General features: G+C 43.0%; 1 protein-coding gene across 3 annotated transcripts in view; it reads left to right on the top strand.

Annotated features, from left to right (window-relative positions):
* EMB2654 (Tetratricopeptide repeat (TPR)-like superfamily protein) overlaps window positions 1-15,423 on the top strand; it is a 53,187-nt gene that overhangs the window by 35,287 nt on the left and 2,477 nt on the right. For 2 of the 3 annotated variants that reach the window (XM_087678027.1, XM_087678025.1), the window contains exons 7-10: window positions 12,712-12,844; window positions 14,768-14,872; window positions 14,993-15,123; window positions 15,213-15,301. In XM_087678027.1, coding sequence (XP_087534153.1) covers window positions 12,712-12,844; window positions 14,768-14,872; window positions 14,993-15,123; window positions 15,213-15,288 — 445 coding nt within the window. In that variant the 3' untranslated portion in view covers window positions 15,289-15,301. The remainder of the gene's footprint in view (window positions 1-12,711; window positions 12,845-14,767; window positions 14,873-14,992; window positions 15,124-15,212; window positions 15,302-15,423) is intronic. The other variant, XM_087678026.1, reaches the window with a different exon arrangement.

The raw sequence follows: 15,423 nt of genomic DNA, 5'->3' as shown, positions 1-15,423 counted from the left end.
ACAATATACTCTTTAGAAGAGTACGGTTCTAATACCACATAAAGATATGCTAGGGTTTGCACTAAGAAAACATAGAATGTACAAACACGACTAAAATACAATAGCTCAAACAATAACACAAAAACACAAATACAAACAAAGAACTTTGAAGTGAATGAATCAATGTTATAAATGATGAAATGTGTGTAAAAGATGCTCCAAGTAGAGCAAAGGAAGTAGTTGGAGTGTGAGTTCCACCAGAGATAGATCCCAAGGTCTATAACCACCACTTGGAGCTGGAAGGATGCTAAGAATGGAAGGGCAATAGGCTGAAAAACAAAACGCAATAGTCTAGAGGACTGGAATTGGTAAACACAGTAGTGTACCACTTGAAAGATGATGTCAGTTGATCATCAGCAGTAGAGGAAGACTGGTTGATAGATGTAGAATGTGTGGCTAATGCAGGGTGGTCTGATCAAGCTGAAAATGCAAGCTAGACTGATGGTAATGATGACAACAACAGTAGGCATGATCAACAAACATATCCAATATATTGAATATATTCAATCTATCGAATATATTCAATCTACGTGTGACGTGCGCACGTGTAACGACAACTGTATGAGGGTGAGGGTTGCAGTCAATGAAGGCTGGATAGCTGATGCAGGCAAGCTGAAGGCCGAAAACTTGAAACCAACAGCAGTAGAGACTGACATAACCTACAAAATAAGGGCAGGCCAAATGGTGGGCAGCCTATCAATTTATAGGTGTAGAATGATCCTCCCAAATTAGTGTTGCTTATGGGACACAAACTATGTAGGAACACGTTTCTTTTTAATGAGAGTTTGGTAACATTCAAGCTTGGGACTGTTTACAAGAGCTAACCAGTTTGTAATGTATTTTTAGATCAACACTATGTTGTCCACACATAAATGAATAGGAATAAAGACTCCAACTAGTCTTTACTCCAAAGCCTCTTGTCCTTTCTATGAATTTTGCTATCTCATACACATAGAGTCTAAACAATATAGGCGATAAAAGGCAACCTTGCTTCACAATAGAGTTGTGGTTACTCTATCCATAGAGAGAGTGTGTATATACGTGTGTGTGTGCATGCGTGTGTGGAATATAACTCATGTAACATGGCGAACACAAATTGATCATGATTCAAGATTCTATGCACCATAGCATTGTTATCTAAATGCATCTTGGTCCATTATCCACAATCAACATTGACTTCAAATATAGGAGTATGAATTAATAGCAACCAGAACAAAATCTCTGCAATCAATTCATTAATGAGAATACATGTTGGCATGTCCATGATAAATGTTGATTACAAATGTTCAAACAAATATTTAGGGTAGTGCCTTTTTAAAAATATCAAACAAGTATTTCATAAGTTTATGAAACGCTTGGGTATGAAATGAGTTTTCTAATCTCATTAAACCATATTCTTGGCAACTATGATGTAGTGGCCCATGAAAGTCATGGTAGAATGATGTGGAGCAACACAAGCAAAGGGATAGTCTGCTTATAACTGCTGTAAACACAAAGAACTAAAAAAGAATGAACTTGGAAAATGAAACCCATATACCAACGCTCAAGAGTGTGGACAAAAACATGAGTTGTCAGCAACCAGCAAAGTGCTTCAGTCTCCCTCCTTCCAATAGGATGCAATCTGCTCATATGAATGATATATGCAATGAAGGACAAGCAACCAATAAAAAGGCTGTAGAAATACAGAATAAATAAGTCATGCAGCATTGAATTTGGCCATAGATTCAGGTCAGCCAGCACTAATGCACTACCTTAGAAATGCAATGCACTTTGGCTATGAGCCCTATCATCGAATATATGTACATTAGCTAACACCCTCTTTCAGGTCACAGGGTAATAAGTACAGTAAAACAGAGAATGGTGAAAGACGCACCATAATACATATAGCAATGATGATTGGATAGGACAATGGATAGCCAAGCAGTGGTTTGTCTAGATACTAGAAAGGTATCTCAAAACGTCACTGATGGAAATGGCCATCATACCAAGCCTTAACCACAAACAGTAGAAATATGTGAATCAGGATGCCTATCAAGAATGAGCTTCATAGAAAGCCCTATCATGACTATGGATTCCCCACCTTCGGACATGCTGCAAAACTCACCTTTATCTTTTTTTTGCAAGTAAAATGTGGCTGATTATATTACTCAAAAAGACTAATTACAACGGAATGCTCATGCTTGACAGACTAGCTGGAGCTGGTGCAAGGTCACAAATACATCATGTGTACAAGCCTCTCAAGGCCGGCGGGGGGGGGGGGGGGGGGGCGGGGGGGTTTTGGTGGTTTATATCGCTATCTGGGGTTGCCTGCTTGCATCATAAAGAATAAGTCCTAGCCGCCTCAAGTGCGAAAGAAGTGAGAACGGAGCTTCTGAGGAGTTCGAGACTCGCCCTGCACCTGGTCCCATCTGCCGCGGAGGGAGTGGATGATGGAGGTCCAGAGCTCTGCCAAGGTCGCATATATTGAAAGTCTCTCCCCGCCAAAAATATCCTGACATCGTGCCTTCCAGATATGCCATCCAGTAAGACTTCCTATAATCTCCCATATCTCAGAGTGGTCTGCTGTGGGCTCCAGTACTTGGCGGCGGATGGGTAGAGCCTTCAAGCCGACCATTGCACACGATCCAACCTCAATGATAAAAATCGTGTCCTACATCCCAGCCTCATATAAAAGGTGACGGCCCTGGCTGACTGCCTACCAACAAAAAGCTCCCCATGAGATACATCTAAGGCAAGGGGCTACATGGCGGAGAATGCGGCATGCTCCTCTCCACACGAGTTGTGCCGCCTCACACGACCAAAAGCAGTACTTTGGAGATTCCAGAACTTGCTGTGTGCAGTGTTTATAACCTCCATCCTTCTGCATCTGGGCTAACCAACTCCCCAACGCTAGACCTCCATATGCCAACAGCCATAAGAAATGCGATACCCTCCTCAGTCTCCAGCTGTCCCATAGGCAGCACCAATAAGTCCCGCCGAAAAGCATTCGTGATACTGTGCTTCGCCCAGTATTTGCTACGCGAAGGCGCCCAATCCATGTCCTCCTGCATCCATACATGTCTGTCAATCCTGGTTGTGTACTCCAGGAACCTCTGTGGCTTCTTGGAGACCGTAATGGCCGGCTTTAGTGGCCACTCTCTAGGGTTCCACTCCAACTCATCAAGTGGCCTGCTCCCCCATATCTAGAGGCACCACTCCTGGAACTCCTCCCAGAACACATAGGGGTCCAAACGCCATGTCTTCCCCTAAAGGCCAACCACCCGAATCCTCCTCCACGGAAGGACAACTATCCCCTCATTCTGCTGCCCTCTACTAAGGACCAGACGTCTCTCCTGCACGGTGAAAAAAGTCCCATGTGGGGCACCGCCCACTATATTTGCTACCTATAGGGGGATACCTATTGGTAAAAATCTAGCGGCCCATGCCTCGCCAAGCTCTATCGGCTCTCATATGACCACGAGCAATCAATTTGCAGCCATCACCAAACTCCTCAATGAAGCAACCATGCTTATTAAACCTAACCTGCAAATTCTGCTCAGTCATCTAGCCCATGGACAATAGATTTTTAGTAATTGATGGGACATGCAATACATCATGTAAGTTCTTTTTCTTGCCATCATGGATTACCAAAGGCACTTTATGTTCAATGCTATGTTGCGTGTCATCCCATGTGTATACATAGCCATTCCTCTCAGGCACCATGTCAATAAACTAGTCACCATGAGGCACCATATGATTGAATGCCCCCGAATCAATATACCAAACAACATCCTGAGTAGATTTCTTAGCAGCCCTATCTTTCACATATGTCATGGCAAACAGTCTATCCTCAGAAGCATCATCTATCTGATTGGACGATGCATAATGTCCATGCTACTTGCCCTTTTGATTGCCCTGATTCTTCTAGCAGTCCTTGGTAATATGATCGTACTTTCCATAGTAGTGACAATCCTTATCCTTATTAGGATTGTCAGATGGGCGTTGCTGCTGCCAGGAGCCTCTGGCTCTAGGGCTAGATCTTCCCTTACCTCTGAAATTTTCACCACCTCTTGCATTTGAACCCTGCTGGTTATGACCATAAGATACATTTTGCTGACCTCCTCTGCTGCCAAAACCATAACCTCTACCACCGCTGCCACGGCCGCGTTGATGTGAATAAAAGACATCATCCTTGCTCTTGGAACTGCTAGAGTCTGTAGCCAATCCTAGTTTAACCTCTTCATGAATGAGTAATGTAACAAGCTCATTGAAATTCGGCATTTCAGCCCGCACAAAGATGGAAGTATTAAGTGACTTATATTCAAATCCCAAACCATTTAATGTCACTGGAACCATGTCTTCATCCTCAACGTGTGTGCGAATGGATGCCAACTGATCCACAATAGTCTTAATCTCTGTGACATAATTCTGTATAGATATGCATTTTCTCTCCATGTTGAATTTCTGCTTTAACTATATCTTCCTGGTACTGGTAGTTGTGCCGTAATACCTTATCAATATGTTCCATGCATCTGTTGATGACTTGCAGTTCATGATCTGCATTACCATAGCATCCAAGATACACAAAGATGACCATTGTAGCGCCGTGCGAGCTCTTTCCAACCAAGCTCAATGCGCTCGTCTTTGATTAGCTGTAGGATTCCTCTCTGGGATTTTAGGTTCATCTTCAACACTTGTCACCAAGTCCCAATATCCTTTACCTATCAAGAAGTTCTCCATGAGGAACTTCCATATGGCATAATTACTGTTGTCAAGCTTTTCCCCCACTATCTGGGTTATATTATCGGTTCTGTTTGCATTTGCCATATTGTAACAGACAATGGCTAGTCAATGCCTGACTTCTTGCAAGCCAACAAGTCTAACTGACCAACTGTAGTCTTTGACTGTTTATGACAATTTTCTGCAATTAACTGTCTGCTGTAATTAGGGTATTTCAGCCAATTAACTTCTCAAAACCATCCACAAACATGTGGCATAACCTGGAGATACATCGGTCAACACATAGACCATGTAGTTGCTGGGATATGTCTCTGGTGGACGTCACACTACATCCATTGCTTTGCCTTTGGGCATCTTGTACACACTTCCCATCATTTACATAATTGATTCATTGACTTAAAAGTTCTCTTTCTTCTTTGTTTGTGTTTATTTTTTGTATTTTTGTGTTATTATCTGCGTTATTATTTTTTAGTTGTGTTCATACATTATGTGTATTCTAAGTGCAAACCCTAGCATGACTCGCCGGAAGGCTTACAACAATGTCTAGATGCATTGCAAGCTTTTTTGTACTAATAGAGACCTCTTAGTGAATCTAGAGGACATAAAGGTTATGGTTTTCATTACCACCCAAATGTGGGTGACTTGATCAAAGCCTCAGTACACTTGATGGAGAGCTCATTGAGATTGTCTGGTCTTCTATGTATCTAGGGATTACTTTTAGAGGGGTGCACTTCTTCATGAGAGAAGTTGTAGATGTTTCACTAGCACATGGATTTACAGCCCTAGATACCCTAGAACAACTATGTGCAAACATATAGTTCCAAGAGCCACACACTAAGTTATGGTTATTTGAGACACTAGTCACACCAACCCTTCTATATGGAGCAGATATTTGGGGGCCCAACTTGTATCGCACTAAATGATAACCACTACTAGGATATGATGGTCCAAGAGGGATCATTATGAGGGAGAACATAGGATAGCTAGGTGCAGCATTGTAGCACCGCTTGTGACAAAGACTCTCTTTCAAGCAAATTCCCCTACACATGAGGCACTCTAACATGTCACTCATATCTTTCAAGAATTGGTAATGTTGGGTGAAATGTGGTTTTGGTATGCCCAAAATGTGCACATGGGTGAGCTTACATGGGATTAAGATTGAGGTTCTACCATCTTTTGGCTACAAGGTAGCTGTCAAATTGCCTCTCACTAGTTGTAGAGAGCTAAATTGATCAATTAAAATGGATTTTATGAGCCTAGACACTAAGAGAACTTGATTGAATCCAATACCAACTTGGTGAGAAGATGACCCACTAAAATTCCCCTACACATGAGGCACTCTAACATGTCACTCATATCTTCAAGAATTGGTAATGTTGGGTGAAATGTGGTTTTGGTATGCCCAAAATGTGCACATGGGTGAGCTTACATGGGATTAAGATTGAGGTTCTACCATCTTCTGGTTACAAGGTAGCTGTCAAATTGCTTCTCACTAGTTGTAGAGAGCTAAATCGATCAATTAAAATGGATTTTATGAGCCTAGACACTAAGAGAACTTGATTGAATCCAATACCAACTTGGTGAGAAGATGACCCACTATTGGACATGCTTTCAACATATATCTAAAGATAGCTTCATCACACAACTAGTCTAAAAGGACACTTCCTCCTTACACAACCTTGGATACACAATAGACTAGATCCATACATCTTAATAGGAGTCAAGGATAGAGACAAGGATATTTGAGGACGTACCCTAAGAGGCATGCATGTGCCACCTTTGTGGGGTGGAGGTTGAGTCCGAGCATTACATCTACCAATGCATGGGGTAGTATTAGATTGCGGGAGATACCACTACCCTATTGAGCTAAAATATGCATCATTTGCTGATTAGCCTCTTAAACAGCCCCAAAACACACTTAAAAATGCACTTTTAGAGTATAAACCCTAAAATGGGGAGCGGTTCGAGAGAGTTCAGTAGAAACCCTAAAACAGGGAGCGGTTCAAGAGAGTTCATTGGAAACCTTAATTGTTGGGGCGCCCTTCCATATCTATAAATAGACAGATTGCCCCCATTCAGCCTTATTTCATCTATACAGGTTTCTCACTCCACGTGCAGATTTCAGCCATCAGCCTCCTCCCACGTGGCTGTCCACCCCTCAAGACTATTGCCACTCCATCAGTGTTTGCTCCTGCTGCTCGCGCCTTCATCCGTGTCGACGTCAGCTGCTGGCAACATCATCATTTGCTGCGATCTGATCATCCAGTCATCGCCAACCACATCAGACATTGTTTCAGCCTGCTGTTTACAGCAGATTGTGCATAGTTTCCAGCCTCCAATCAGCGGTACATTGCTGCGTTTACCAGTTTCCAACCTCCAGACTGCTGCATTTTGGTGACCAGCCTATTGCATTGCAATTCACTATTCAGCACTCCTACACTCCGACTAGTGGTCATAGACTTGGGATCCGTTTCCGGTGCACGTCACACTCCGACATTGCTTTGCCCTTGAGCACACCGTACACTCTTACATTCATTTACAACATTCATTCACTTCAGAGTTGTGTTCTCTCTCTCCCTTCTTCTATTTGTGTTTGAGTTTTGAGTTTTGCGGTTAGGGTTTGAGTTTTGCATTCAGGGTTTGAGTTTTGCCCTCTATGTCTATGTTTGTGTCCGTCTCTTTGTGTTTGTGTCGTGATCGTATACTCTGTGTGTTCTCAATGCGAACCCTTGTAGTTTTCTTCACATGGTATCAGAGCCGGTGCTCTTGTGAAGAGTATCATGTAGATATTGTGGGGAGCTAGTCTTTGTGGGAGGCACATAATACGACTCATAATTGAATCACAATGTCCCATACACCTTCTTCTCCAGTTCCTATGATGTCTTATCAGGATTCTCCATCATTGGAGACCTTGAGACGACATTATGGACTCGGTGAGGAGGACAACACTCCACTTTTACCTTCACCTTTTTCTACTCCTATTCCAGATTTCACTAACATGACAGGGAACTTTGAGGAGTACTATCGCAACAAGTACGGTGATGTTTACACCTCTCCTACTAGTTTTGCTACCACATTCGGACCGGTTGGTGAGGCTGGCCACCTCTCTGATCATGGAGAACATATCGCATTCGAAATGTCTGGCAATCCATCTTCATCAGCTTAGCCAGGTCCAATGTCAGGTTTGTACAATTCTTTATCAAAACCCTCGCCTATTTTTTCTTTTGAGGTGCAGGATCCAAATGGCTTTGCGTATGTGAATTTCAATAGAGGGGGCTCACGAAGCAGACAGAATTTAGGTACGTCTACAGCTTCTGTTTCATTTGAGTATATCATACATACTTCTCACTTTCCTCCCATCCCACCCTCTTCTATATCACACCGTGATCACCTCTTATCATCTTTTCAAAACCTTGGATTACACTCCACATCTGCATCACACACCCTAGGGGTTGGATCTTCCATCTCCGCTCCTAGCACCTTTTCCTTTTTCACCCCATTCTCTACCTCTTTACACCATGGTACTTCGTTAAGGGGCATGCCACCCTTTAACACAGTGTCTCTCACCTTTCCGCAAAGGAGTACACCCATAACTCCTGGGTCGACTGTGATGGGCATCCCTCTCGCTATCCCTAGCTTCACATCTCACACGACCACTCAAACGCAGGGGTTTCCATCCTCAGCTTATGGTGCATCTTCACACTCTCCTTGGGTTATATATATGCAGGGATTCCCATCTGCTCCTCGTGTTCCCATCCCACCTCCTTAGATTCCTCATGTGGCTACCATGCCCTTGCCTAGTCAGCCCATCGCTACATATGGATCCACCTTGCACACTACCCGCATGCCTGGTGGACACTTTGGGGCCCATTTCCTAGAGTACTTCACTCCCCCATCCTACCCCCACTATGCTTTTTCACACTCCATCTCCGAGCACTACCACTCCTGTTGCAACGGCCAAGAATGTCTTCATGGATAAGACACATTTTAAAAGGTCAAATTTCACCACTTGGTCTAATTTCATGCAACAAGTGCTTGAGTCTCAAGGTCTTTGGGACCTTGTCATTGGTCTAGAGCCTATGTCGGACCCTTGACTAGCTCACCCTGACTACATCCGTCAATGGAGAGCCCACAATGCTACAACCAATGTTGAGCTGATGCGGGGGTTGCTTCCTGAGTTTCACTCTTAGTTGTAACACTTTCGGCTTGCATCAAAGCGTTGGAGTCACCTTTTGGACCGCTATGCGGCTCATGATCGTACTCGGTGCATCAATCTCAACTTTGAGCTTCAAGAGTTCTCTTTTAAGGAAGGGAATGATTTGAAAGTCAAGCTGGCTGAATATAGGCGGTTACTTACCGAGTTCGCCACTACCGGCTCTCCAAAGTCAGATGACGATCAGGTTACATTCTTCTTAAATAAGCTGCCCGAAAAGTACTTCAATTTCATTCAACACATCATCTCTCAACTTGGATTGCCAACCTTCCACGAGTTTGAGTACTAGTTTTTGTGTTACGCAAGGTTGTATAATCAAGTCCACAAGAAATCCTTATCATAGCCTTATTCAGAGCAGGGGGGATTGGTTGCCTCTTCTTCGGGAGGAAAAACCACCAATGGTAAGAACTCACAAGATGCGAAGGCAAGCCAATCAAAGTGTGACTCCTCTTCCTTAAATGGAACCAAAGAATCTAAGGCCATGTGGATGAGGAGTGTTGCTAGAGAGTAGGCCATGTGGACGAGGAGTGTTGCTCTAAGGCCCAAGGTCTTCCATCTAAAAAGCCTCTGTAGACCGTTGCAATTGCACAGTCCAGTGGAACTACTCCTTCCACTCTTGCTTCATCTGCTCCTTTAACACCCGCCGTTGTTGCTGGATATGTGGTCTGAGTACAGCCTCAACAGCCCATCTCTTTCACTACCCTTGAGGGACTGGCTGATTGGTCTACAGGTTCCAATCTGGTTGCACTTCATGCATCTATCTCACCTTACTCTCCACCTCATCAGGCGTTCCCTTGGTAGAGCCCTGCTACTGGACTTACGCGATGGTAGCGACCTTTATAGACGAGTATGTCTCTAGGTCCTTTTAGATACCCTAGGCCAGTCTAGCATTCATTTTTTCGCACTCTTAGAGTCGGGCCCATAGGATTCATTGTCCTTAGCTTTTCCATGCTTTTGACTTCCGTTGCATTTACTCACACACATATACATTCATTGCATTTATTTTGAGTTAGATTTTCTTTCTGTTATATTTTGCTTTGGAGCATCTCACCACTAACCTCTGTGTTTGTAGATTCTCATCTCTTTTGCAAGGTTTTGTCTTTCAGTATAGGGCTAACTTGCAGATTGCTTTGGTCCTACCATGGCTAGAGACGTGGGGATGTGCACCGTTCCTTTCACGGTTTCATCATCCTAGGAGTGCTTGCTCTTCTTCTAGCATGGCGGTTTCCCCTCCCGAGGCGGATTGTGCAACATCTCTCTTGATGCTATCATGGCGGTGACTTCTACCTTGCTCTTCTAGCGGGGTGCTTAATCGACTTCCTCTTCTTTCATTCTTTATGGTTCTTGGCACCATACAAAGACCGACATCAGGGTCCTCTTCTCTCTTCGGCATCTATATCTAGGTTGAGAGGGGGTTCCTACTCTTCTTGGTATTCTCCAGGCTTCAACACTTTGTCTTCAATATCAGCTTCTTTCCCCTATTGTACCTTACCTTTGCATTGCATGTTTTCATCATCTTTGTACTAGGCGCTTAGGCAAGTGAACAATTTTCCCATAAGGGACATTGTCCAAGTGGCACCTGCTGCGTGAGCATTCTTCAACATGTAGCATACTTTGCATCTCACTGTGCGAAGCACCACTTGAGCAGATCCTAAGTTGTTTCCACTAGTGGCAGTTGTCACCACACCACCATCCTCCTTCATCACATGGATACCTCATCACCTATTTTTCCTCATCATTGGCACCCTGAGTGGATGAGTTAGCTTGTTCTATTTTGTGATGTGTCGGGTGTACCCTCCCTACTCCCGTCTTTTGGGTCACTATTACTCAATTGGCCACATGCCATAAAATTTACCTCATTTCTGTCTTCTGGGTCACTATTACTCAATCGGCCACATGCCATAAAATTTACCTCACTTCTTTAAAAAAAAAAAAGTTCAATGTAGTTCCATCCGTCTTTGTAGGGCTTGGTAGGCCACTGGGCAGCCAGCGTGCACCCTTTGTCTGATGCCCTGGCTACTTTGGGGTGGGACGCCTTGGGGTCAATAAACACCACCGTGGTTGGCCTAACCTTTTTGCTCAGTTTTGGGCCTGAGAGGTGGTGTTGAGCCCCGAAACACACTAAAAAATACACTTTTAGAGTAAAAACCCTTAAACGGGGAGCAGCTCAAGAGAGTTCAGTGGAAACCCTAAAATGAGGAGCGATTTGAGAGAGTTTAGTTGAAACCCTAATTTTTGGAGCGCCCTTCCACATCTATAAATAGACAGACTACCTCCATTCAGCCTTATTCCGTTTGTGCAGGTTTCTCACTCCACGTGCAGATTTCAGCCATCAGCCTTCTCCCACGTGGTTGTCCAGCCCTCGAGATTGCTGCCACTCCATCCGTGTTTACTCTTGTTGCTAGCGCCTTCATCCATGCCAACGTCAACTGCTGGCGACATCATCATCTGCTGCGATCCGATCATCCAGTCATCGCCAGCCACATCAGACATTGTTTCAGCCTGCTGTTTACAATAGACTGTGCATAGTTTCCAGCCTCCGATTAGCAGTACATTGCTGCGTTTACCAGTTTCTAGCCTCCACACTGCTGCGTTTTTGTGATCAACCTGCTGCCATTCACTATTCAGCACTCCTACACTCCGACTAGTGGTCACAGACTTGGGATCCGTCTCCGGTGGACATCACACTCCGACATTGCTTTGCCCTTGAGCACATTGTACACTCTTACATTCATTTACAGCATTCATTCACTTTAGAGTTGTGTTCTCTCTCTTCCTTCTTCTATTTGTGTTTGAGTTTCTGTGTTTGAGTTTTGAGTTTTGTGCTTAGGGTTTGAGTTTTTGGAGTTTTGCGTTTAGGGTTTGAGTTTTGCCCTCTGTGTCTCTGTTTGTGTCTGTCTCTTTGTATTTGTGTCGTGGTTGTATACTCTATGTGTCCTCAGTGCAAACCCTAGCAGTTTTCTTCACATACCCCTCTAAGGAAGACTTTGCACTTGTATCCCGATCATGAAGTTTGAGGATCAAAGATGTTTGGGGCTATTACTATTAGAGCTCTTGCAACATAGTGAGATGTTGCTGAGAGATGGGAGGGTAGCACCACTAAACCAACCCACATATAGAGCCAAGACCAACTTCTTTTCTAGGGTGAGCCCTAGTATTAGCATTTCCCTACTCCCTCGTTGGAGAGAACTTTGCTAGGTCAAGACAAACATTCACCACAAGGAGTCACCTTGGAGTGAGCCATGGCCCTAGGCAAAGTTGGATGCCCCAAACCTCCTTGAAGATGGGCCCATTGTCCTTACTACAACCATATCCAAGCTATCATCACTTGCCATAGGGGGTGCCCATCAAGGTACTACATGCCTTGTCATGGCGCATAAGATGGATACTAGAGACCTAACTGACATTGTGATGCCATTGCTCTAGTATTGGTCATTTCATAGATGTAGGAAGTTTCATGCTTACAACTATATTGGTTGATATAGGTTTTCATACCCATTTTAGACATCATAGTCTCCACATCTCATAGTATCTCTAGATCTTGCCCAACTCTCTTATTCCTCTCTCTCTCTCTCCACACCTTCCTATGATACTATTTATCTTTTTCAAGTTAACTTCATTTAGACACATTGATTGATTATGTATATTTTTTATTTTCTTCTTCACAACATTGCTATAAGTAATTGTGTTACTACTATTGAAAATTATCTTGGTAAATTAACTTAAGGCCATCTGGACAGGCTAAGGGATTGGAAGACAGCTCTTATTCTTTTCAAAAAGTTGCAAGAATCCAGTGTACCTGCTACTTATGGAATGGTGCGTCATTTGCTTTTTGTTCTTGGAAAAAGTGGGAAGATAGAGGATATGCTAAAGGTGAGGAAATATTTGAAAGCATTCGTTTAGTAGAGCAAAGAAGCAATTATGTTGAAGTATCATTACCATTTTATTCCTAGAAACTTATATGTGAAATGAAAAATGACCTATTAGTTGTGACAAATAAGCATATGATTACAAGAGAAGCTATTTACTGAAGAGTAATTGAAGAACTTTTAATAGGTTGTTAAGTTGTGTAGATATGTGATTGATTGTAAGCTCCAATGAGTTGCCCTTTTGTACTAGCTAGAATGAGCAACTATCCAATCAAAGGCCAAAGACACTTGTACTTGTGAAGATAAGCTAGGGTTTGCACTGAGAAAATAGAGATTGTACGAATATCACTAAAAACACAATAACTCACACAAAAACCCTAAATGCAAAATGCAAAAACATAAACACTGAGGAAGAAAAAGAACTCTAAAGTGAATGAATCAAAGCTGTGAATGGAGGAAAGAGTATATAAAATGCTTAAAGTTAGAGCAAATGTAGTCAGATTGTGACATCCATTGGAGATGGATCTTGAGTGCTGCGACCACCAGTTGGAGCTGAGAGAGTGCTGAATGTGGAAGGGCAGCAAGCTCATCACCAAAATGCAGCAGTTTGGAGGCTGAAATCTTGTAAATGCAGCAGTACACCTTTGATCGGAGGCTCGAAACTGATCACAAAGGCTGAAAACAGCAGGGTGCCAGCTGAGGGAGGTGTGTCAAATGCTGTACTGGCCTACACCGCACAAAACACAAGCTGGCTGATGTGGGGGATGAGGCTGATCAGTAGGATGGCTAGTTGGAGCAATAAATGCAGCAGTCCGGGCGTTGGAGCAGTAGATGCAGTCACCAGTGGTTGGAAACCATCACTAGCAGCAGTGGAGAGGCGACGTGTTAGAAGTTTTGTTATCCCCTGGATGGGCACAGGTAGTGTACTGTTGTACAGTTACTACACTCCGGCACAGTTATGCATTTCTTGAATACAAGTCAGATAGTATCATGCAATTGTTAGTTGGTTACAACATTTCTGAGCAGTTGCGTAGGCTAGACAGGCTGCCTAGGATGCCATGTGGCATGTGCATTATTTGCGTAACATTTTATTATTTTATTCTGCTGCGATTTAATTTTATTGGCTAGCCTACCCAGTCATTCTCACTTGTTTTCTTAGGTGGAGAGAGCTTTCAATGAAGATGCACTTGATAGCCCATTGTACATATCTGCCTCCTTTGTTTCAGCATTCACTCACTACAGATTTCTGCATTCTATTGTCTCATTCTCTCTCTATCTTCCCTCAGTGTTCATTTATTTCAGTCTTGTCATATGCTTCTGCATTCGCTGCACTCTGACATGGTATTAGAGCAGCATTGAAGGGCCGATTGATTGTGGGGAGACCTAAAGAGGAGATTTCAGCATAACAAAAGTTTACATTTTCAGCATTCGAGGGTGAGCAGGAGGGCTATGCATCGACAGAAGGCTGAGATAAATAGGTGAAGTGCAAAAAAGAAGGGGAGTTGTTGGTTTTTGTAAGTTTTTGCTATTCATGAAGGAGAAAAGGCTGCATTTTTAGCCTTTTGGTGTAGATTTTGCATCATTTTCATCACCTTTGGTGGTGGTTGAAACAAGTTCAGAGGGAGAGGAGGAAGCCTAGAAGCTGTGTTTTTAGAATCAGAGGGGGCTACCCTTGTTTTTGTGGAGGTTGGGTTGTCTTCACCAATCAAGCCATTTGTCTTGAGGATTCTTTTATAGGGATTGTTATTGCGATAAGTTGGTAGGAGAGTGGGCTTTATAGGCTCGACCTGCTGAAGATTCATGGTTAGCTTACTACAGCTCCTCATTTGATAACACAGAATTAAGCCATCATCTATCTTGCATTCTATGAATTTGACTTATTAGATAAATATATGAGAACCATTCTGCTGGATATTGTTGTTTTTAGGTTTTCAATAAAGTGAAGGAAATGGGCTTAGAGCCTACCTCTCAGATTTACAGTATTCTCATTGACTGTGCTGCAAGAGCTGGGAAGTGGAGGAAGTGCATGGAGGTCAGCTCAAACTCAATTGTCATTGCGACATCATCCAATACTTATATGGCAATACCTTTTTTGGCTTCATTCGATTTCCTTTCTGTACTTGACATCTTTATGCTGGCTGTTTTCTAACAGATCCTAAGTTGGTTCAAGACTGCAAAACTCAAACCCTCATCCCAGACTTACCATTTTATCTTGGAATGCTTGAAACGTTATGAGAAATGGGAAGAATTTTTGGCTGTGTACAATGAAATGATATTTGAAGGGTAAGTATGAGTTCTTATTATTGTCACAAGATTGTTAAACTTCCAACGTGTTAGTATGGTACCAAAATGTTTTTTCCCTGCATTCTCAGGCATGCACCAAGTACTGCTCTCCTGAAAATTGTTCAAAGAAGTGTCAGTTCTATGAAGACATTCGAAACTTTGTAGTTTTGTGAAGCAGGTCGGTACTTAACCTTAAATGTCAGTTTAGATTTCAGCTTCTACACATTTGATCTCTTTTCAGGCAGCCTTTGTGTTCTCATTGCTGAGGACATGAACAAGCTAAATGGTTCTGTTTGCATG

Source organism: Lygodium microphyllum, chromosome 5 (genome assembly GCF_053477565.2).
Source record: "Lygodium microphyllum isolate KBCC chromosome 5, Lygodium_microphyllum_v1.1.10, whole genome shotgun sequence".
Taxonomy (NCBI): Eukaryota; Viridiplantae; Streptophyta; class Polypodiopsida; order Schizaeales; family Lygodiaceae; genus Lygodium; species Lygodium microphyllum.
This window is presented reverse-complemented; position numbering and strand designations above follow the sequence as displayed.